Here is a 24,828-nt window from a genome sequence, read left to right on the forward strand (position 1 = left end):
CACAGAGGATATGAGCATTACCAGGATTAAAATCAGATTTCTCTGGTTTGAGAATTGATGTAAACATTTGGGATAATGTAAGAACACAACTCAGCAACATATAGAACATAGGTCTAGTTTGGGTTTGTGTTGACAGCGGGGGGGGGGGGGGGATTATGATGCATGGGCAACACTTCAACAACGTGACACATGTATAGGGAGGAGAGGCAAGTGGGACGGGGATTACAGAGCAGGAACAGATGGGGGGACCCAGATAAAGAATCAAGGAGAAACACAGGAGTATGAAGAGGAGAGAGATGTCGCGCTGCCAGAAAACCAGAGTAAAATTTAATGTGTTAAAACTCGACAGGGAACATGAAACCCCTACAACAGCTTCCTGCTTTATTCAACCAAAATCAACATACAAAGATGTTTTCATTTTTATTCATCTGCGCCGGCGACAGTCAGAGCAGGAGGCATTTTGTTTTCAGCTTGTCCGTCTGCCCATCCCATTCTTGTGGACTCAATATCTCAGTAGTGCCTTGACGGAAAAAAGGTCAAGGTCAGTGTGACCTCTCAAAACACTTTTTAGCCATTACTCAAGACTTCACAGCAATTATGACCAAATTTCACACAGATGGTTCATGTTTTAATGACTCAGGGTAAACAGGGATGTAACCTGAAACTAGTTTGAGTGGCGCAGGCAGAATTACCTTGACATGGTGATTCTGGTTTGACACATGAGCTTGTCTTTGAATGACTGAACATGAAAATCTAGTTCAAGTAAAAGCCAGTAAAGCGTAAGTAGAATAATCCAGATTCCTCCACAGGTGGTTCTTAATGATGAATTTCTTGGGTCAAATCTGATCACAAGGTCAAAATGTCTGTGTGACAGTTCCTCTGGCAGTTTGACTGATAACCCGGATCATTCAGTTTAAAGCTGGCAGTAGATTTTTTTTTTTTTTTTTACCTCTACGGCTCTTGATCAGTTTGGTGAACCACGTGACGTTCAGGGAACACCCACAGCCCTGGAGGAGGTTTTAAAGGGTCCCCGCAAAAATGAGGAGCATTTTGATTTCAATAAAGTGAAAGAGGACTGAGAGAGACGGAGTCTGCATCAGTAGTTTTCTCCAGCTTTACCAAATGTTACTTAGAATCAACAAAGACTCCTGGAACCTGATTGTCAATTAGTTTGGTTGACAGGAAATTAATGATGATTATATTTGATTATTTAGTCTTTTAAATCATGTTTTCAGCAGACATGAGTGAAAACTCAACTGGTGTCAGCTTCCTCAGATTTAAATATTTGATAATCTTTATAAATTTTATAAACATCTGTGATAGTAAACTGAATATTTGGGGGTTTTTGACTGTTGTTCAGATAAAGCAAGCAATTTAAATATGTAAATTTGGAGTCTGGAGGCCCAAGAAAATAAGAGGTAGTCACAGCTCTATAGCATAAAGTTGGATTGTGCATCACTGTGATTTCTATAGATATTTATTCTCTTGATTATAGCCATAAATTTCCATCAGATCTATATGAAAACACACATTTTGTCCGTTGCACTCTTCTAGTTGTGACTGTTCCGTCCACATCGTCACACTGAGGATCTTTCTGTCAAGCCTTTGCAGTAGCGTCACACATTTACTCTCAACCACATCTGGCAGCAGGAAAAGACCCTACGCCAAAAACTGATCAATATTGAACAATCAGGCTGGAAGCGGAAAGCCGGTTGAACCTTCGAGCTGTGACTTCATTCAGTAGCATTTTCAGTCACCAAGAATAATCGATGCAGCTGATTTAGAAGACGCTGAGATCCACAGAAGGACCGTGGCAGGTTCTCCGAGACGCTGGAACAAGCCGTGTGCAGGTGTGTCTGAGGAGAACACAGGTTGTTCCCTCTGATGCGGTCCTCTGAATTTGCTAAGCTAGGCTAAGCTACGCTGTGTGTTGTTGGTGCCTTTTTAATACGGGTGTAATGGTTTTGAATCCATGACTAAGACTGCGATATAAAAGTCAGTGATTTTTTTGTTGTGATACCGGAAGAGGGAACTGCCCCCTATACGATGTCTTTTAAATAGTTTTGTGTTTCTTTGTGTTGTTTTGTGTTATTGGTTGTTTTGCATCTCTTTGGGATAGTCTTGCATCTCTCCATGGCTGTTTTGCGTCTGTTTGTGGTTGTTTTGTCTCATTTGGGGGTCATTGTGTGTCTCCTTAGGATCGTAATTCCTGTCTGTTTAGTCTTTTAACCGAGCTCTGTGACTTTTAAACAAGAAATATGAAGAGTCACTTCATACAGAGGCTCTGTCCCAGTTCTCTTCTGTTGAGTAATGCATACATGGGTCCAGCTCACATGAACTAATTCATTATATGACAAGAAATATTTGTTATATACAGCTGTCAATGAATGTCAAGGAATTCATGTACTTGATAAATACTTCTAGGCTTTATTGTTTGTTTTCTGTCGTTCTTTGACAGTGAAAAATGTTCTGCATTGCTTGTTGTGTTAAAAAAGTCTTAAATTCAGTTTGGTCAACACTGCAGAAACCTCTGTTTTATCAATCCCTGCCCCGACTTGAACGCCCCCTGGAGGCGGCACTGTGAGGGAATGTCAGGCTGCAGAAGTATCAGATTCAAGCTACCATTACAGGACTGAGGAACTGTAGTGCCGAAAATTTGGTTTCCATAACAACACTAAGGAGAGAGTGAAATCAGATCTACAGTGGAGGCTGAGAGTCAGGTAGAGCGAGCCTGTGTGAAAGCAGAGAGCGAGAGAGAGAGAGAGAGAGGGAGATAAACAGAGACAGATAGAGATGTGGAGGGTGAGCGAGGGAAACAAGAGATGTTCGACATCAGCAGTTCGGTGGCAGATCAGTGGTGAACCTTGGCCTCGTCCTGGCATCCAGACAAGCCTGACAGGAGGGCTCCTTCCCAGAATGCACGGCTGCATAATTCCCATATCTCTCTCTCTGTCTTTTTGATACCCATGACATGCTCTCTCACCCCTCCCTCCCTTTAACAACAACAACAACAGCAGCCACAGCAGCTGTGGGTGCAAATCATCTCAGTCAGATCATCAGTGTCTGTGATTTTCATGTTTTCAGATCCGTTTGAAGGATTAGACGCTCCTCCGCAGGTTGATCCTCCAGCCTGGCAGGATCATAAGATCCTTTAAAAAGCTTCTGGATTAACGTCACACTTGCATTGTCATCCCACTAAAACAAGGCTGTTGGTCTTGTTGGCCCTTCACACCAACACACCGATACAGGTTAAATGTTTCAGACCAGCATGGTGTACGTGGATACATTTAAAAGAGAAAGTGTGTACAGGTTTTATTTCTTTAGTTAAAGGCTGTTGGAGAGTGTCTTGTCTCCTTCAGCTCGACAGTAGATATTTAATGCTGGTTGCATTTTCACAGCAGGAGGAAGTTTGGCAGATGCACATGAATCGATTGATTGTTTTGATAATCAAAGCAAAAATGCTAAAAATGTGATGGTTACTGCTTCTCAAATGGGAGGATTTCCTTTGTCATAGATGATAATAAACGTTACATCTCAGACCGATGAAGATGACGTCTTGAGCTGTGGCAAATTAGAACAGGGATTTTTTAAAAAACATTTTGTAGATGCAAAAATTAACTGATAAAATACTGAAGGTGATTAATCATTAGTTAAAGGGATTAACTTGCACTTTCAACCGTTCTTTAAGATTTCTTTGCTTCCCATATTGGCTGAACCTTATTTTAGCTTGTACTCAACAAGTCCCAAAGATTTCAAATATACCAAATACAGAACTCTAAATTACAGTATAATGTGCATGAAATTGCACAAATTACACAACTGTTGCACAGGACATTTAGATTTTTCAATTTGATATGATACCGCAGCCACCAAGAAATAGTGTCTCAGATCTGAATATCTCTCTCTTTTAGAGTGTGATGTAGCTTTCATAATGTGCTACAACAGGCACATACAGAGAAAAATATATTAATGTGATGTGGTTGAACAGTGTGGACACATAGGTTTCACCCACTGAGAACGTGAGGGTCCGCGCAGAGATTTCAGCACCATGGACAGTGACCACAGTGCAAAGACTGAGCAGACTACCAGACTCCATTGAGAATATTACAAAATTACACGCATAATAATACTGTCACTGCTGAAATGATTAGTCATTTAATACTTAAGTCATTTAATCTTTTGTTAAGTAAATTTACCAAACATTCTTTAGTTCCACCTTCTCCAGTTCTCCAGACGATTTGCTGGTTTTCTTTCTTTCTTATCCTTGTTAACTGAATTTATTTGTGTTCTGGACTGTTGGCTGGATAAAACAAGACTCTCCGAACGTTTTCACACATTTTGGACATTTTTATTGACTAAACAATGAATCGATTAACCAAAAAAGTAAAGGAAAAATTTATTGATAAAGAAAATTAGATGTTAAAAGTTTGTTCTTGATGTTGGAAACAGTTTGACCAAAACTCTCAAGTCAAGCCTTGAGTATAGACTTTTTGTCAAGATAATAAAAAATATTGTTAGTTGCAGCCCTGAACAGTATAATGAAAATGATAACAGGCTATTTAAAATGTAAATATAACTGTAACACTCAGCTCAGTTTTCTGCTCTTATGTCTTACGAGAACTTAGCTTGATTGCTGTCAAACTGAAACAAAAGCAAAGCTGACAATTCACTGACGAGTTTCAGTTCACTCTCAATCTGCTCTGATTTTGCTGAGCCCACAGAATCTATTTCTGCCCCGCAGAGAAAACCACCATGCGCATAATTACCTCAAACCTCAGCAAATTACCATCTGAATTCAGGCTGCATCAGATTAATGTCACACTTAGGCGTCACCTCTGTCTTTCCAGGCGCAGCCGCTGTCTCCTTTTCTGTCTCCGAACAATACATTATGCATTTAGTAAGAGGCAGAGTGGTCGTGTTGTTAACTTCCTATTAGTGAAAGCGGCCATGTCGGCTCCAGAGGCTGAGGAATGTGTTTCCCCTGCTGATGTGTTCTTGTTTTGTCCTCGACTTGAATTGTTACTGCAACAGGAAATTGGGTGGAAAAGCACCTAATACATCAACAAACAAGCCTGAAAATTCCATGTAGTTTGAAGAAATGTGCTGTTTTAATTTGCCATTAGCCTTGATCTGGGGTGTCATGACTGAAGACTTCAGTTTTGTGCTCCAAGGGCGCTGAACAAACCTGTTTATGAACTGCCCTGTTGTCTGTTGTGCAGCTCTAAAGATTTGGGGCCAGTTTATGATTTACTTTAATACTAGGACTCCTATTTCAGATAGGACCTCTTTAGATAGGGGGGATTTGTCTCCTTCCATCAGTTGCATCAGTTTGAGTTTGGCATTTCACAGTCTAACTTCTTGTTATACCTACAGGTTTGAAGTTTGGTTAAAAAATAAATAAATAAATGTAATAGAAAGAGGAATACAAAATAAGGCTGGCTGATGAGGTGACAGCCAGGGTCACTGGGGGGGTCAATACGTGAAATGTATAACACCACTGGTCTCAAAATTCTGCAGCTATGTTGTCAGAAATGCACCAGAGGAGCAGCTGGTGTATCTGCTACAGTGCAGCCAAACAAACTAACATTGTTTCAGTCGGCACAGTTGCGCTCAGCTCTGACCCCGGGAACAGATACATTTTTTTCTTCTGTGTAGAGAATCACAGAATCTATATACTTTGGATTGCTGCTGCAGCGATAAATAGTGACAAAAATGGGGTTTGATTTCTTGAAAATCTTAAAGGTCCCATGTAGTATAAAGGTAGATGTGTGTGTGTTGTTTGATTATAAAGCAGGTGAAAGTATCAAAGCGCTCATTCCACAGAGAAATGCACACAGGCTGTATTCAAATAAAACACAGGAAAAGTGTAAAATAATGATTTTCAAGGATTATAACTTTAAGGAATACGGAAGCTCACGAACGTCAAAAATGTTTTGGCTGTTAGTCCAGCTGTTTTGGTTCTGCCTGTGGCTGGAGGATTATTGGACAGAGGGTTTCAACATCGACAACAATTTAACAACTAAATGGATGTGACACAGTTGGAGATTCTTGACGGCTCAGACTCAGATCACCATTAACCAAGCTGTTGTGGCCTTCTTCAGATCTTGCTTGATGACTGATTTTAAGAACACTTGTATTACCATCTCGTAAATGCCATTACATACACTTCAAACTCAAAGATAAAACGCACTACCACTTCTTTCTCTTCCTCTCCTCTGTCTTCTCTTTGTTGTCCCCTGATGTCAACTCTTAAACTTCTGAATAACAGCAGACTTCAGTGGCCCGTCTCTGACCTTTTCTTTCTTCCGATGGACACGGGGGTCTTTGCTTGTGGGTTAAACCGACCCGATCAAACGGGAGCAGGATGAAACCAACAAAGTGGAGTTGGAGACCGGAAGCGTTGTGCGCAGCTCATTAGGGCCGATGATGAGCTCTCATTAGCAATTAGTAACTCTACATAGTGCTTGGCAGCAGATTCCACAGGGCGAGAGTCATTTGGTCACCGTGCACGACAGCGGGGAAAACAGTGCATGTTAGCTGAGTGCGAGGAGCTAATTGAGCTCACAACTAGATGACTCAAGAGGAAGCAGTTCAGGATTCGAAAGCTCATAATGCCTCAGGCCTGGAGGAAATAACTTGCAGATTGCAGTTTTGGTGATTATCTTTAATATCTGGATTGAAAGATTACATGCTGATATAAGTGACTTCTAGGATCCTTGGAGCCTGAAGATTTGATAGAGTGTCTCTCTGTGAAGCGTGGCTGACAGCTTCATGTCTCAGCTTGTTGATGGTTTGATCCCTGTTACCCACAAACGGCAGAGAAAAAGCTTTGTCAGGCACTTTCTCCTGTTTGAAAAACATTTTTGTAGACTCACCATTTTCATCCAACAGCTAAACATGAGTTATACTTTCTAAAATGACACCCCCCCCCCCCCTTCAGTCTAGACCTTGTACTTCCCCTTTTTCCTGCAGGGCTGAAGGGTCCAGTGAATTAAGTGGGGTGTATTTAAACTCAGGTAACCTCGGTTCCTACATTCAATGAGTCACAGCCGCATCTGTTGTATCTGTCGCTGAAAGACGTGTAATCACTCTTAAGGTGGAGTGGATTGATTTCTCCGTGTTTGCTCCAGTTGGAGTGCAGCAAACACTGATGGCTTTGTCCTGGGAATCTCACACTTAGACACTGAATGATGTTCATCACTAAAGCTGTGGCAGAGTTTCTATGAATATTTTAGCCTCAAGCAAGGCTCGTGCAGAATATTGCACATTTATGGCGGATGCTATCTTATGAAACCAGCGCGGCCTTGCAAATGGCACATCAAGAGGACGCACACCACACTGTGGTTTTGACTTTCAGCAGCAGGACAGTGTCTTGTATGTGGGTAGTTTGGGTCCAAAGTCAGTCTCAGCAGAGATTCTGTACTGGAAATGAAGTACAATAATCATGAAGGTTTGATTTAGAATTTTATTAATATCAGATAAAGATGAATGAACATAGAGACTGGGGCTGTCAAAGAAGTCAAGTCTGAACAAATTCAAACTGTAATTTCACGTAACTTTAATATGAATGTGATCTTGATATTGTTCAAATTAATTTGAACTAGGCTTGCACAATCTTATCTATAGTCAGATCATTCTATCGTCACCCTGTAAAATAGTAGCCGATATATTCTGTGCCGACATGAAACTAGGGTGGGCCAAATTAAATTTACAAATAAAAATACAAATAATAATAACCATTTTTATTTATTATTAAGTTTAGTTTACTCAAAGATCAAGCAAACTACTTCAAATGGCCTGATGTTATAGACTAATTTATAAACTTGAACAAGTACAACAAGTAAGGAGCAGTTCGAAATTTTATTTTTTTCCCACGTCCAATGTATTATTACCTAAAGGTTGATATAGTCTAAAGGTAGATGTCCATGTGTAGTTTGATTATAGATCAGGTCTAGGTTCTATATTAATACTGTGAAAGTATCAAAGCCTCAGTCCACAGAGAAATGCTCACAGCCTGTATTCAGAAACTGAGCCTAGGGATTGGGAGGTGTTTACTGACAGCATGTTAATTTCAGATAAACTGGGGATTTCTGTGTCATGAGTTCAGTCGATGGCAACAGTCTCATTTATAATGATACTTCTGTGGAGCAGTTTTACCATAGCAGTCTGTTTATGTTTACTAGCCTGGGATTCAGGTTTCCTAATGGACTCTGTGGTTGTGGTCATTTAGAGTAATGACATTTATATTCGCCAATTGTTGTACCAGTGGGAGAGTCATTCAGTGGTCGCTCATGGAGAGACGCAATTTAAGGCCGAGGCTCAATTAACTAGAAATGTCATCTCATGCTGAGTCTGAGAGGTGGAGGCTGACACAGAAACCTGGATTAGTTTAGGGTTCTTAGTACAATTCAAGACTTGAAAGCAGAATCAGATGAAAAACGAAGAGCGATACAGTCTCTGACTGAAGGTGGTTTTTTTTTTCAAATTATTTTTATGTGCATTTTTGCCTTATTGTGACAGCCACAGTGAGAGAGAGTGGGGTGGGGTGAGGGGTTGGGGGACAAATGAAACTAACTGTCTATAGAAAGTTCTGCTTTTGGCTTGTTCATAAGAATTCACTGTTAGTTTAACGCTAGCGCGCTGCACTCGTGTAAGACAAACCACGGTGGATGAGAAGAGTTAAAAATATGTCTTTTCTACATGTTTAGATGTTGTTGTGAGAACACTCACAACTCCCGCTGTAGTTGTTGTCAACTCCGGTAAAAAGTTCACTTGAGTTCACTTGTCTTTACTGCCACCTCAGTGCTGTCCCCTGTGTGTGTGTGTGTGTGTGTGTGTGTGTGTGTGTGTGTGTGTGTGTCAGAGTGTGTGTGTAAATACATTTTCTCTCAGTCTTCTGCGATGTGTTTATCGCACATGTTCATATCGGGATGACGTTAAAAATAAGATTTATCGGTCAGCATTAATTGTAATCTCTGCTGTCTTTAAACTTCTGCAGCATTCGCGTTGGACATGTCTCCTCTGATGAGCCGTGACATTTAGCCTGCGAAACAGCTAGGGCTTATGGGAAATGGTGTTCGTTAAAGGCTGCAAAAAACGTACATTGATTTAATAGTTTTTCAGAACCATCTTTATCTACACATATTGATGAGAACAAGACTTTTAATTTTTTAACGAAGTTGTGGTTTCACCTCGACTCTATATCCAGAGGTCTGTGAAGGAGCATGACATCCTTTCACTTATCAGAAAATAAGTTGTGTTTTTCATGCATGACAAGTAGAACAAAAAAAAAAAACAGCTGCTCCAGGTCTGAATCACTGACATGCATGAGAAGCAGCTGCTTTTTGACGTTAGCTTTACCTCTCCTCGCGTCGTTGTTCGTCCTGCAGCAGAAACTGTTGGAGTGCGGCGCCTGCAGCCGCTCTGACAGCCTGAAGTTACATGTTCATTTAGGAGTCACTCCCACTGAGCTGGCTGCGAGCCGAGGTGAGGGAGGAAGTTACTGTCTGCTGCCAGGTCCATGTGACTGTTCAGTTTTATAGAAATCTGCTGCTATTTCATCTAAAAGAGAACAGACTTCTGTCAGTTTCAAACACTTCATCATCATGAAATTCCCTTTGCATATATTTAATGAGAAATAGAATATGGTTGGATGTATTTGTTATGCTGAATGGATGAAGGTGATGAGTCAGATGTGTGTGTGTGTGTGTGGAAACGTTCCTCCGCTCTGCTGGGAATCATCTTCAAAGCCTCCGTCCCGTCCTGATGAGTGGACACTATATGATCAGCTGTCAAAAGGCACTTATCTCTGCAGAAAAAAAAACGCCTTTCATGATGGCGGACATAACGAAGCCCTCGGGTCTTATCCAGGGTGTCAACGCAGCAGGACGACCCTGGAGAGTGTGTTAGGGTTGACTTACACACTGTTTCCTGATTTTACTGCACAACGCCTGTAAATTGCTGTGTGTCGCTGAAACTGCAGATCACTCATGCTGCTAAATAATGTAACAGAAGGTAGAGCTTTCTCTTTTAAAGGGAGCTGTGTGTGTTCAATCTCCTCCACGGAAATACTATCATACATTTTGTGGAGACATATAGTACGAGATAAAGAAATAACCTTTATTTCTAACAACATGAGCCAAATTTAAAGTGTGTAGTTCTGATCAAAGCAAACACAGATTTCTGTCCAAATGAAGACTGGTACAACATAAGGAGAAGAAATGAAGAAAACTACTTTTTTCCAGCACAACTATATAAATACTCATATTTCTTTTCTGTACTGTCAATACTGAACGCTATGATATCTCCGTTTCCAGCTGAAGGACAGCTTGAAAAATCCTGACCCCTTAACAATACGGAGGCCATATCAGTTTCACATTTTCTCCATCAGCTCTGAATCAGATCCTGGAAAGAAGACAGAGGAAAACGTTTGATTGATTCTTGAGGAAAATCAACTTTATTCATGACGTGAAGCTTCAGTTTGTTCACACACTGAGTCAGTAAAGTCTGTTCAATGACTCTCGTTCAGTGATTTCATGAACAGATTCACTTCATCCACACATTCAGTTTGTTTCACCTGAATCTCAGAGAGGGAAAAGAAAATAATGAATCATCTCCTCACTGATTATTATCATGATAGTTACAGTTTGATAAAACCTCACATCTTATTTGTAAGTGGATTTAAACAACAACAACATTTGATCTGACAAACACATAAATGTAAATGTAATTATAGATTTCTGTCTTTACACAGTGAGAACAACACATCTGTGATAAAGGAAGGTCTGGTGATTTCTCTGTTAAGGCCCAAACAACAACAGACAAACACATCAACACAAATGTTCCTGAGCAGTGAAATCCTCCATGGCTCCAGCTCCACCTAAAGAAACTCCAACATCAACACAACAAGAAACCAGAAGAGGTCAAAGTGCTGACGATGACTCAGCAACAAACACAAAGACACAAAATACATTTAGGAACTCAAACACACATTTGAACTCACTTCTGTCTATTTCAGTTTACACAACTCTGCTGTGTCTCCATAATAGTAAAACCGAAGTCCAGCATAGAGAGGCTGAGTGAATGTGGTCTGGACTCTGTGGAGGAGAGTCATGGTTTCAGAGACGCTGTAGAAGGACAGAACACCTGCTCTGTGATCCAGGTACACTCCTACTCTGGAGGACCGAGGACCTGAGACTGGAGTGCTGATGTTGTTGAAACTAAATGAAAAACTGTTTTGGTTACAATCTAACGCCCATGATTTGTGATTGTATCCAAATCTACATTCCTTTGAGCTCCCTGCTCTGCTGATATTCTTGTATGCGACTGCTACATAAACTCTTTCTCCTCTCCACTCCACCTCCCAGTAACAACGTCCAGTCAGACTCTCTCTACTCAGGACCTGCCAATATGAAGTGAATCTGTCTGGGTGACTAGAATAAGACTGTTGTTGACTCATTACTGTTGCTTTTCTGTTTCCCTCAGATAATAACAGAAGTGTATTTGCTGTGTTTGGATCCAGTGTGATTTCCTGTGAATATTTTAAGAAGTCAGCTCTGGTCCTGGGCTTTGGTTGTGACAGTAAAACATCCACTTCAGTCAGTGTCAGTGAGATGTTTGTCCATGTGTCTCTCAGAATGTCCTGTAGTTTCTCTCTGAGCTGTGACACAGCTGCTGTCACGTCCTCAAAGTATCTCAGAGGACGGATATTGATGCTGGATGAGTCTGTAGATTCACTGAGTCGTGACAGTGAGGGGTAGTTGTGTAGAAACTGGTTGTGATCCTCTGTGTGTGAGAGCTGCTTCAGCTCAGCGTCTTTCCTCTTCAGCTCAGTGATCTCCTGCTGCAGCTTCTCCTGAAGCTCTTTGACTCGACTCACTTCAGTTTTCTGCTGGGATCTGATCTGCTGCTTCACATCAGAGCTTCTTTTCTCCATGAGACGGATCAGCTCAGTGAAGATCTTCTCACTGTCCTCCACTGCTTTATCAGCAGAGCCATTGATGGCCTCCACCTCCTGTTGAAGCACCTTCACATCTTTCTCTCTGTCCTGGATTCTCTGCTGGATTTGTTGTCGACTCAGCTGGAGCTCTCTCTGCCTCTCAGTCCTTTCTGCTGCAGCTGAGACTGTGTCGTGGCCTTTATGTTCATCCACAGAGCAGAGATAACAGATACACTGCTGATCAGTGCGGCAGAACATCTTCATCACCTCATCATGACGAGAGCAGATGTTCTCCTGGAGCTTCTTGGAGGGCTCCACCAGCTTGTGTTTCTTAAATGTAGGGGATTCAATATGAGGTTGGAGATGTTTCTCACAGTAAGAGGCCAGACAAACCAGACAGGATTTCACAGCTTTCAGTTTTCTCCCAGTGCAGACATCACAGGCCACATCTTCAGGTCCAGCATAGCAGTGATCAGCAGGAGCAGCTTGGAGTCCAGTCTTCTTCAGCTCCTCCACTAAAACCGCTAACATGGTGTTTTTCACCAGGACAGGCCTCGGTGTGAAGGTCTGCCTACACTGAGGGCAGCTGTGGATTCTCTTCTGATCCTCTTCATCCCAGAAGCTTTTAATACAGCTGATGCAGTAGCTGTGTCCACAGGGAATAGTCACCGGATCCTTCAGTAGATCCAGACAGACGGAACAAGAGAAGGTCTCCCGGTCCAGCTGAACTCCTTTCTGCGCCATGTCACCTCTCAGTGTCAACGACTGTCTGAGTTTCACTTCCTCAGAACTGAAACCAGTTTGAGCTCTGATCTGAACAACATGTGTCTCTGCAGTGAACAGGCCTCTACCACATGTTGGTTCCACCCATCTTCAAACTGTAGATCTGAAGGGGAGGGAACAAGGAAATACATGGACAGAGTGGAGCTGGCTGTGTTTGAGAGCAGGAAGAAGAGGGAGGGTTATCAGGCTTTGACAACATAAAGTTCAGAGTATGAGAAATATCCAGACTGGAAATATCCAGACTTACTCACCATAAACAGATAACAACAGCACAAAGTCCATATCAGTGTTTAGATAACTGATCCCTTTGGTTGCAGGTGTCGACCTCTTTGCTGTTTGCTGATGTTTTCAGGAGACAAACAGTCCTAATACAAACCAATATATTTATCAAACTAGAGACAGGATGAGCTTCACTTGTATTTGGATATGAATATGGATTTAGCTGAGAAGTGATGCAGTTCTCTCAATACAGTGGAACAACTTTCATGAACAGAAAAGTGAAACTGTCAATTCTACTGATATATTCACCAGCAATACTGAACATGCTGTAATAAAAAAAAAAAAATAATAATATTAATGAACTTTATTTGTATAGCACCTTTCATTCAAGAAATGCAGCACAGTGCTTTACCACCGGTTAAATCACAACAGATGGAAAAACCTGAAAAGAAAACATGTTAAAACCATTAAAGATGGAATAAATTAATAAAACAGTAACAAGAAAAAAATTAAATAAATAAATAAATAAATAAAATAAGTTAAAAATGGACTACAGAGAAAGCATAAAATCAGAGCAGAGGTGTCAGAGGTGTGTGTAGTGCTGAGTGATCACATGATGTAGATGACTGAGCAGCCAAGGAATCGTTCTCCTAATGACAAACGTAAATGTTTTCTCAGTGCAGCAACATGTCCGTCACTGTGATGTGCAGTAGAAGTACAGAAGACCAAACGCACCTCACTCTGTGTGTGTGTGTGTGTGTGTGTGTGTGTATGATCTCGTGCTCAGTGTCTGCGTCACGGTCGACAATCACTCATTTCATCTGTGATTCAGCATCCGACCCTCTCTGATCCACATTAATTGGCGTTTCCGTGACGATACCGCGGGGGCAGCACTGTGTTGTCTTCATCGCGTGCACAATTACCCCAAACACCAGAGCAAATTGAATTGTCCTGCTGTTATCAGTGTTTGCACATGTCCTCCTCTGATGCTCTCTCCGTTCTCTCCTCCATCCCTTTGTGCTTTATTATTTTTTCCCTCTTTTTCCTCCCGCTGACCCAGACAACTGTAATGCTCATGGCGCCCAGAGGCTCCAACCTCCAACATCCCCCGGGGCTGTTTGCCTCAGGCCTCAGCCTGCTTAAGAACGATGCCGTCAGGTTTCATTTACGTCAGGTTGTGCAGCAGAGCGCTCTAATCCTCAGGTATGGGTCAGTGAAGAGTGTCAGACTCATCCTCACTGTACATTTTCTCATTTCATTCTTCTAATTCACAATTTCACAAGTTCCAGTGGGAATTATCAACAACATTATAGCCATGACAGATGTGCTGACAGTTCATCATCTCCTGCACATCTCTGACATGTCGTGTCTGGATGTCATCTTTTGGCTTGTTTCCTGGTTTTTGCTGTGAAGTTTCTCATGAACCCAGCAAAGATTTGTCTAATCTGGTTGGAAACTTGAGCATTGTTTACTATTTTCCTGCGATTCAAGAACAGTAAAAGAAAAAATGTCAAAAAAGATGAATTAACAGCGGGTGGTGTGACACAGTTAATCTGACTGTATCCTAAATGTTAGACTCTGCAGTTTCCTCAGTCAGGACGGTTTGCAGTTTTTTCCCATCAGAGTAAGAAACTGCACAGAAACAATCAGCACAGATTCACTTATATTCATGTATAGTAATATCTGTTTTCGAAAATTTAAACCTGCAATGTAATAAATGAAAGCAAGTAACACAAGGAAAGCATTGTCAATATACTGTATACAGAGACATGTAGACATACTAACAAACACAAGAAAATAACAAGGAGCAAATACACAATCATGAACATGTCAACCGACTAAAAGGTTAGTGAATAAAAATGTCTCTTTACCTTGAATTTAAAAAATTGAGATGGAGGAAACACATCGGATTTCTAATGGCAACTGGTTCCATCATTTTTGAGCAGCGACTGTAGAAGCTCTTTCACCTTTTAGTTGTAGTCATGATTTGTGTGATATTCAGGAGGGATGAGCTCTCAGATCTGAGAGATGTAGGAGCTGAGTGTCAGTGATTAAGATCTGTGATGTGAGGTGTGGCCTGGACATTAAGAGCTTTAAAGGAAATCAGCAAGGTCTTTCTAAAGTGAACAGGGAGCCAGTGGAGAGAGGCTGAGTCTCGGGTGATGTGCTCACGCTTTTTAGTGTCAACATCCTTGCGGCTGCATTCTGGACCAAGTGCAAGTGAGTTGATGAAGACTGGGGAAGGCCTGAATACAAACACTTACACAACGGATGGAACAGAGGCAATGTTGGGTTCCATATCTTTCCCAAGGACACTTCAACATATGGACTGGAGAAACTGGGGATCGAACCACCAACCTTTTAATTAGTGGATGCCCTGCTCTACCTCTTGAACCACAGCTGCCATAGCTCCAAGACTGTAGTACATTATTTAGGTGGTGAAAATGTAATAGCTACATAGCCTACTCCACTCCCCAGACTCCTCCTTCTTCAGACTCTAATCCTTCTTTCTTTATTTATCTGGAGCATCAGAAACTTTTTTTGAATGTTTCCTAGGTTTTTTCGCGCCATGGGCTCCTCCATCGCTGTAGCTGCTCAGTCTCCATCGCTACAGTAGCTCTGGCAAAACGATCACTGCTGGTAAAATGCATCATTACCAGTGCTCTAGTGCAGGAAAGTCACCACAGACACCATATTTAAAACTCCTATATATATACTGCAGAATGCAGAGATTTACCTGCTGTTGACTGCGTGGACTTGCTTGAATGTAGCCTTAATTTATATGTTAAAGTCCTGAACTCAGCTTTAAAAATGACCTATATGTCCTGAACATGTGTTCTCAGAGTGCAAAGACAACGTGTTGCCATGTGAAGGGGTGAAGTTACACAAGCGAGAGCAGTCACCACAAGAAAACAAGTTTGTTTTGAGGCAATGCCAACACTGACCACGTACGCTGTCATATTTCATGTTTGTTATGTTTCAGAGTGAGTTGGCGGAGCGGCACAGCTGCAGTTTAGCAGGTGGCTAACGATAATTCCTCGGCTCGTTTGTCACACAGAGAGCTTTTACGGCTCAAATGAAGGATGCTGGGAAACAGAGTAATAAGTGACTTCCCAGAGTCTCATCAAAGATGAATCATTACTCATAGTTTTATTGTTATGATCCTCACTGGATTTGGCTTCTGCTGAGAGGGTTAAGGCGTTTGGTAATTAACACGTGGCCGGTGATGGATGACGTTGGATGTGGGCTGTGACCCTTTGTTTTGGTCTGATTCCAGTGCAAATGAATGATTGCATCTAGGAACATAGGAACAGATGGCTATGTTAAAGGTCACATTAGGGCAATCGTTTTTTAGTATGATTTGTATGGAAGCATATAGTTTATATACACACATTTAGAGGAACAATCCACCTAAAGGCTGATGGATTTTCAACAGGTCTTATCGGGGGGGGGGGGGTATACTGGGTATAAACCTGGTTCATGACTGGACCTTGTATGGATGCTGACTGGTTGCCTGGGACTACACCTCTTGTTACAGGGAGTCTACTGAGCCGCTCTGGTTTCCTGGCTGCTTGGGAACTATAGGGGAAGCTGAAAAGCACTTCCAATACACTGAGCCTCACCTTCGTCACAGCAAATAGACTACTTCGATTACATGTATCATTATTCCTAAAGGAGACAGAGGAATAACTAAACATAAGACACACCAAGCAGAGAGGCCAGGGGAGAGGGAGGGAGAGAGTGAAGTCATTGCTAACCGCCAAAGAAACTAGCAGCTCTGAATAGCATGTAAACAACAGAAACACCAGCAACATGAAATGAGACAATAGACTTACTGCAGCACAGCAATAAAATCCCTGTTAAGAAATAAAGAGTTTCTGCCCACTGAAACGCTAGAGGGCTTTTAATTTGAAATGATTACAGGAAGCATTTGTAATAACACGATAAATAGGATCAAATGAAAATGAGGCTTCGTACTAACGGTTATGACCAACTCTACATGTCAAACAGAGGGAGTTAGACATAAAGACTTGTCTCTAATAAAGTCTGTTACGTTCTGGAGTTGAAGTAAATAAAGAGTAAACTATTGTGGATCCAGAGGGAGGCTGTGCGTGAGAGACTAAATAAGAAAGATAGTCTGTCTCTCCAAACTTTCTCTCTGAGTGGATCACAGTAATGTACAAGATTTAATAAAATGTAAACAGGTGAGTTACATAAACAGTTGTCATGAAGGAGGATATTAGCTATAGAGACCAAAGCTAAAAAACATGTTATGTTATGTTGTCAGAAAATAAGGGGTGGGCAGAAAGACAATATCATGAGGTCAGCAGTCAGAGATGTTTCTGTAGTGTCTATACTGAGCCCTGTGATATCTCTGGATATCTATAGTAGTATTGGATTTTTACACAGCAATATGAAGAGTCACTTTGATTTGTCATCGTATGTATTTAATTGAATTCCTCACTTGATTCTTACACAATGTAATGTAGGCTGTTCTGTACATGTGCAATATAAAAAGCAATAGTTTATTGACAGCATCAACAACATTTGTAGTAGTAGTGGTAAAGTAGTCATTAAATTAGTAAAAGTGTTCACTTTTGTCACTTTTGGGGACATTACATTGACTTACATTCACTTCCTGGAGATTTACACTAACCCCAACCCTAACCATTGACCCAGAAATCAGCGTTTTTCACAGTTCGACAAGCTGTCCCCAATCAACTGGCGGGGTCGTGTGTCCCCAAAAGTGTGCTAAGTCAGACCAACACACACACACACACACACACACACACACACACACACATACACACACACACACACATACATACACACACACACACACACACACACACACTTAAGTCGTGCACACAGACAGTGATCAATAGGTGCAGGTGGAGGAGTCGGACCCTGAGGAGGATGATCTTACCGGGAGGAGAAAGGAGATCTGGCTTATGTAAAGGGAACCCCCCCCTCTCCAATCCCACAATCCCTTTCTCCGCCGCTCAGCCATTGTGTGTGGTCTACATGCTCTAAGTCAAAGCCAGTGAGGAGTTGTTCGGGGTTGTGCAGGAGGGGGAGTCGGGGTGGAGGAAATCATTACTGTCTGTAATTTCAGTCCTGTCTGAATCCACCGTGTCAGTGATTTTCACAGACTGCCTCAGTCCTCTTCCACTTCCTGTAAGATGACGGTAAAAATAACCCGCTCCCACACGACCTGACATTTCTCACAATTTGATGAATGTGGCAGCATTTTCTGTTGTAACTCATTTATACCGACTGCACTCAAAAGCAGTGTTGAGTTCAAAGTGAGATTACAACCAAAAATGGATTATTGTCAATGTGTTTCTATTCCTCCACACTGGCAACAGTCAGAGCTGGAGCCATATTGTTTACAGGTTGTCCGTCCATCCCATTCTGGTTGACATGATATTTCAGAAATGCCTCAGTGGAACTTGGAATTCATTAGGACTTAAGTGGAACTGATTAGATTTTGGTGACTAAAGGGCAAAGATCAAAGTCATGATGATCTCACAAAGCATGATTTTGGCCTTGTGAATGCAATATCTCTGTAATGCCTTGAGGGAATTTCTTCAAATTTGGTAAAAACTTTAACTTGGACTCAAGGAAGAACTGATTAGACTTTGGTGGCTGAAGGTCAAAGTTCAAAATGACCTCACGAAACACTTTTTATCCATTATTCATTATGCAAGTCTTCACACAGGAATTATGACACAATTTCACACGAATGGTTCACATTTTATATGACTGGATGTAACCTGAAACTAGTTTAAGTGGAGGAGGCAGACAACCATGATGAAGTGATTCTAGCTTCCTTGTTTTGTTTTGCAGTCTATAGAAAAATGACATAGCAAGTTCACACAGCCCAGAATGATTTATATTGTTTGTGTGTAAGTGCAGTAACACACTTATGCATGTTCTTGTCTGACCACCAGACACCAAGATGTATTCCCCACTAACCCTGATGCAGATAAACTGTGAGAGTAATTCATTCGCTGTAACTCGTTATGAACATGTTGTTAGATTAGGTAAACTGCACACCTGCTCCACTGGACACAAAGATAAATTGTACAAGCTAGAGACAATTACCAATTCTCTCCTCCACCCCCACCCCCCCTCAACTTCCCATGATACAGAGGGATGAGTCAGAGCCTCTGTGGATCTGAACCAGCGAGTCATGGAGAGCAGCAGATCTGCCGCTCTGTGTGTGGTTGGTTGACAGATTTAGCCCGCGGAGCCGAGGCTATGTGTAGCACATTAGCACTCTGACAAATCATCGCTGTGTTAACTCTGTACGCAGCATCAGTACAGTGAACCCTGAAGCTGAGTTTCACACTCATGACATGATCCACCAGGTCAGAGTTCAGTGCAGACAGAGGGCACCGTTCTTCAACCATGTGAGGATGGAGAAGGTGAAAGTTTGTGCAAATGAGGCAAGTCTCTGTTTCTTCAGCACAGTCCTCTAGTGTAGCTACATCATAGACTGTAAATAAAGATGGATGTAGTCTCTGTGGCATCACCCACAGGTTTCTGAAGAGCAGTTTTGAAGCTCAGAGTGAGCCGCTCTACTGTCACCATCTTGGCAGCATCTGACTCTGCCTCTTACTCCCTGGTTTGGGGCGTTTGTGGAGCCAAGACTTCGCCGCATGACGGTTTGTGGCAAGCATGCGCTCACCCACCTATCACTCAGAGAGGCCACGCCTAGTTTATATATAACTTTAAGCCTTAAAATTTTTTTAAATGGGTTATTAATTTTTGGTCAGTGAAGTTGTTGTAAAGTTGGACATAACATCAAGTATATCAAGTGATGTTGCCATATATGTTAACTAATGGGATATATTATTATCACATACCGTATATACATCCTTCATATATGAAGATATGTTTATAATATATATGAAATACCGATAGTAGAATGTGTATATATACACATATTAAAAATATTTATGTGATGAATTTTTATATGGTATAACATCAACTGTATTTGTTTGATTTATATATGCGTGTTTATTAAAACAACATACATATAGGGTTTTTGTTAGGGATAGGTGCTATATGGCTAGACATATTGTCAATATACTGTATGAAATTATTTCATTTTCTATTAGGTTTCATATGTATTTTTATTTTATATATGCATATGTTTCTTATATGGAAATTCAACACATGTACATATATTACATTTGCATATGGGGTGTGAAATTGCTTCGGTTTACGTCTGTTTATGCAAACTGTTAGTGTTGAGCATGAATCAGGATTACTGAGTTAACTGCCTAAACTTTTCAGAATAAAACCAGGACCAGGTCCTTCAGTATCATCCTATGTTTATTCAGATAACTCAATAAAATGTTTACTGGAACTTTTGGTTGTCTTTTGAAAAGAAGCAAAAGAAAGATTCTGATGTATTTTAGTTTTATTTGTACTAAACTATGAAAGAGTTTGGACAAAGTGCATGAAAAGCGGAAACACTGTTGGGGTGTTGTGCTGCTGCAGAAGCTTTTGTTATTGTCAGAGGGTTTTTGTGCATTTCCAGTAATTCTTGTTCTTTTTTATCTTTTCTCAATGATGTAGTGTTGTGAGTCTCTTCACTTCAAGGTGAAGCCGTGTAGCTGAAAGGATTTCTCTTGGGTCGTTTATCTAACCAAACACAATATGGGGATTAAGGGATGTGTGCGATCTTATGTAGAATCAGTAGGTGCTATGTAAAGAAAAACAAAAAACTAAATGGTAACAGATAACATAAAATACATTCAGAAAGACTGTATGAATTTTCAGTGTATAAATAAATAAATGTCTGTAGCCATATTTAATAGATGAGCGTTTGAGAGAAGGGAGGTTGAGGCGTGGCCACAAACCTGCTGCCTCTCTCTAATAGTGTGTTTACAGAGAAAGTGGGTCAGCACGGCCTCGGGCTGCTGCTGGCCTCGGGATACATGATGCAAATGTTTGAAGGCTCCAGCTCGTTCCCTGCCGTGGGAGTTTCGTCAGAAACGATGTTTGTACTGTGCAGAGAGAGAAAAAGACCTAAAGGCCCACCAAGAAAATCAATAAGAGGGTAAATGACAGACTAAAAGCTTTTTCTGAGGGAACATTTGAACACTTCTGATTTGTTTTCCGAATTGCCGTGCAGGAAGTGTCAGAAACCCAGAGACAGCAGCTGAGTCGTTAGGTGTTCATCTTTAAAGTTAAAGTTTTCTGGCTTCATGCTGTAGCAGAAGAAGCTGGTGTATGTCTCTGGAGCTTCTGAAGCTGACACAAAAGAATAAAATGGTTTAATAGATATGTTATGGTCATAAACTCACTGTGCTGTAGCTCTGGATTAGATTGTGAGCAGTGAGTGCGCTGCTGTCTGTGAATCACGGCCGGCTCATCTCAGGCTCCATGTCGTTACACTCCAGGTTCGGTCAAGAGCTTCTTCTTCATAAGCTGGTGATGTATGAGCGGCTGCTCCAATCAGAGACAAGCTCTGGGCTGTTTGAAGGAATTAGTGAGGTGCTGGTTTGGCTGAGCTGCTCCACGCTAACTGTGTTAGCTTCTCACTCTGTCCTGCCTGGTCAACAGGCTGAGCAAGAGGATTGACTGCTGCTCAGTCTACCTGTAGTGTGTGTGTGTGTGTGTGTGAGTGTGTGTGTGTGTTCTTAACACAGTTTGTGTTAACAATGAATTTGCAGTTAATTAGCCTGCACATCTGTTTTTTCTTGTAATGCAATTTGGTTGTGTTCATACACATTGCAGGAGTTATTTCCTGCTTGTGTGTGCGTGTGTGTGTTTGTGCGTTTGTGTGTGTACATGTCTGATCTCCAGCATATACAGTCAGTTTACTTATCAAAACATTGCTCCTCTGACAAAAAATAATGCTAAAAACCTACACAAGCTTCTCACCTTGAATAAAACCCACCTAGGGGGCAATAACTCACCACTTCCTGCAGGTGGTTGTTCCACAATAAAACCCTGTCAGTTCTCTTTGCTGGACAGTTCTTACTGTCAATACAGGAAGCTGTCATTGTTTTTATGTTTGTCCACCAAAAATAAAATTGAGCCTTTTTGAAAACGTCAGACTGGTGTAAGCAAAGTCCAGCAGCGATCCCTCACTTTGGTTTAACATTGTCTTTGTTAAAACTAAAAGATAATGAACCCTAGAGGTGGCTAACGAACAGCTTCACGAGAACAATAAGTGAGTGATCGTTTGGTCTGTAAAACATCAGGAAGTGGTCAAAGAGCACCAGGTTGCGTCACAAAATGTCTAGTTTTGTGTGAGTAACAGCCCAAATAATCAGTAACTGATCAACTAATCGTTGGAGTTTTAGTATAAATCACTTTATATAATAATCCATCTGATCACTGAGAAGGAAAGTTTAGGAACTTCTTCATTGAGGAATGTACCTTTAAATTATAAGAACATACACACAAGTCCTGACACAGTGCAGCTTCATGCTCCATTAGCTGTTAGCGCTCCTGACAGGAAACATTAGCCATCATTACCACCACACACACACACACACACACACACACACACACACATAGAGAGCGAGAGAGAGAGACAGTCCCTTTTCCATCCTTTCTCTCGCACTCTTTCCTCCAGCTCAACACACACACCACAGCAGCTTCCTGTTGGTTTGTTTTCTGTGTGTGTGTGTGTGTGTGTGTGTGTGTGTGTATTCATTTGCTGTTTATTTCTTCCCCTCCCTGGGATCCATTTTGGAAAGTGACAGCCTATGGTCTGAGGCCGACCGTATTTAACCAGGCTGTGGCTCCCAGACTTGTCTTAAAAGCTTCCTGTGTGTACCTCCGGGTGAAAATCACCACCTCTTTTTCCCACTGTGTTTGTGGAAGTTGAGGCTGATTTTTTCTTTTTTTTTACATTAATGACACATTCTTATGTGAAAACCCACCTGCCTCCTCCGTCTGAATCACAAAGTGCTTCTGGCTCATTCGAGATGCTACAAGTCTTTTTTTTTTTTTCTTATGTTTGTTGAAATTTATTTCTGGTACACGTCTTATCTTGTTTCCAGCAGTATATTCAGTGTAATTCAGGTTTTGTGTACATTCCTTATTCACATTTTCCTACACTCACAATCACCATTACTCACAAAAATAACTTTTCATTTGCAAAGAGTATTGAAACATACGAGTTTGTCACACTTTTTTTCAGTAGGTACTTGCTCCAAATTCTGCAGGTCCTAATTAAAAACTAATAAGTTGATCAAATTGAAATCTCTTTATGATGTGCATACCTTACTTTAAGTTTGTTCGAGAGATTTTAACACCTGAAGTGAACATGGTGCAATCATCTGATTGTTTGACCAGAGCAGATTTCTGTATTGTTGAACTACAAAAACACACAGTCCAAACTGTTAAGACTCATAGCAGGTAACCTTAACGTCCATGGTTCAGCTCCTGGCTTGAGGACATTTGTTGTCAAATGAAGGTAAGAAAGCCAAAAAAAATCATTAAAAACAAACAACTTGCAGTGTAACACAGTGGTGTGTCTTCCTCTAACAACTGACCTTTGGACAGACACCAGCTTGCAGAGAGCTCATTAATGAGACGACAGACAAGTATTAGTTCGGTGTTTGAACAGGTTTCCACCAGATTTATGTTAATTTGCTGAAGCTAATATAATTTGCTGTTGGCATTTCTCATTTCCATAAACAAAGGCGTTGGTCAGCTGTAGTCTTCATTTCCTTCAGTCTGTAAAATGCAAAATCAAAACTCTGTATCTTACTCTGCTCTGATACTGGTCCACTGGACTGGTTTTGCCATCAGTTATGACCTAGCGTGGATCCAGTCATGGCTCCACATTAAAGCTCCATATTTTCCTCTCCTCCTGTGTTTTATTCAAAGTGTTGATCCATAAGAAGATATATTTGCGGTTTTAAGAACCAAAAACCATCTCAATGTAGTTTTACATCTCTAGTAACAACAGGTTAGTGAGCCAATCAGAAGAAAGGCTCCTCTCTTCTGATTGGCTCACTGTGTTCTGAGTGATGTAATAAAAATATAGCAGATTTCATTTCAACACTCAGAGAAACCAAATCCTGCAAAGGTTGGATGGTGGGTCCAGGTGGGTGGGGCTTGGTGACTGCTTTGTTGTGACATCACAAAGCTCCAGAAGTCCTGACGGCTGGTTTTAAGGCTCAGTTTCTGAATACAGGCTGTGTGCATTTCTCTGTGGACTGAGGCTTTGATACTTTCACAGTATTAATATAGAACCTAGACCTGCTTTATAATCAAACAACACATGGACATCTACCTTTATACCATATGGGACCTTTATATACAGTTTCTTTATAAATATCAAAAGTGCATTTTGTACCTGCTGGATGCATTAGAAGGTTTACTTTCAGCTTTTTGAGTTTTGGCTAAAACTGAAAATAAAATCCAAGAAACAGAAGTAGAGATATCCTGACTTTTAGTTGCAAGTAACTCCAAAAACACTGCATCCTACAATTCCCACAGTGAAACTTAATAGTGTTGATAGTGACTTGACCTATAACCCTGATGACAAAACTCCTTCAAAGCCACAGACGACTTTACACAACAGTTTTCCCAGACAACCATGAGGAGCAAACTGATCCTCATTTTTAAAATTGGTGTAATGCCACTTTAAAAATGTTAAAATGTTAAATGTCTTATTTTGAATCTCTCAGCCTGGCAAAGGAAGGTTTCTGATTTATGTAAACACATCACCTGACATCAGGTTTCACTGACCTTCCTTAGTGATAAAGTCCTTAAACATTAAAAGTTAATGTTAGCAGGAAGTGCAGGCATCTCCTCTGAAAACCATCAACCCAATAACTGCTTCCAGTTTTCACAGTGAGGAGGGTGGTGTTTTTTCGTTTTGGACGTGGAGTTTGGTTTTTGGTAGA

The 24,828-nt window shown here is 41.1% G+C and overlaps 2 protein-coding genes across 2 annotated transcripts in view; one reads left to right on the top strand and one right to left on the bottom strand.

Annotated features, from left to right (window-relative positions):
• kcnq3 (potassium voltage-gated channel, KQT-like subfamily, member 3) overlaps window positions 1-24,828 on the top strand; it is a 111,101-nt gene that overhangs the window by 5,027 nt on the left and 81,246 nt on the right. The window lies entirely within an intron of this gene.
• LOC130178586 (tripartite motif-containing protein 16-like) lies at window positions 10,426-14,044 on the bottom strand. Its single transcript, XM_056390950.1, has one exon. The coding sequence runs from the start codon at window positions 12,680-12,682 to the stop codon at window positions 11,009-11,011; it is 1,674 nt and encodes a 557-aa protein (XP_056246925.1). The 5' UTR covers window positions 12,683-14,044; the 3' UTR covers window positions 10,426-11,008.

Source organism: Seriola aureovittata, chromosome 12 (genome assembly GCF_021018895.1).
Source record: "Seriola aureovittata isolate HTS-2021-v1 ecotype China chromosome 12, ASM2101889v1, whole genome shotgun sequence".
Taxonomy (NCBI): domain Eukaryota; kingdom Metazoa; phylum Chordata; class Actinopteri; order Carangiformes; family Carangidae; genus Seriola; species Seriola aureovittata.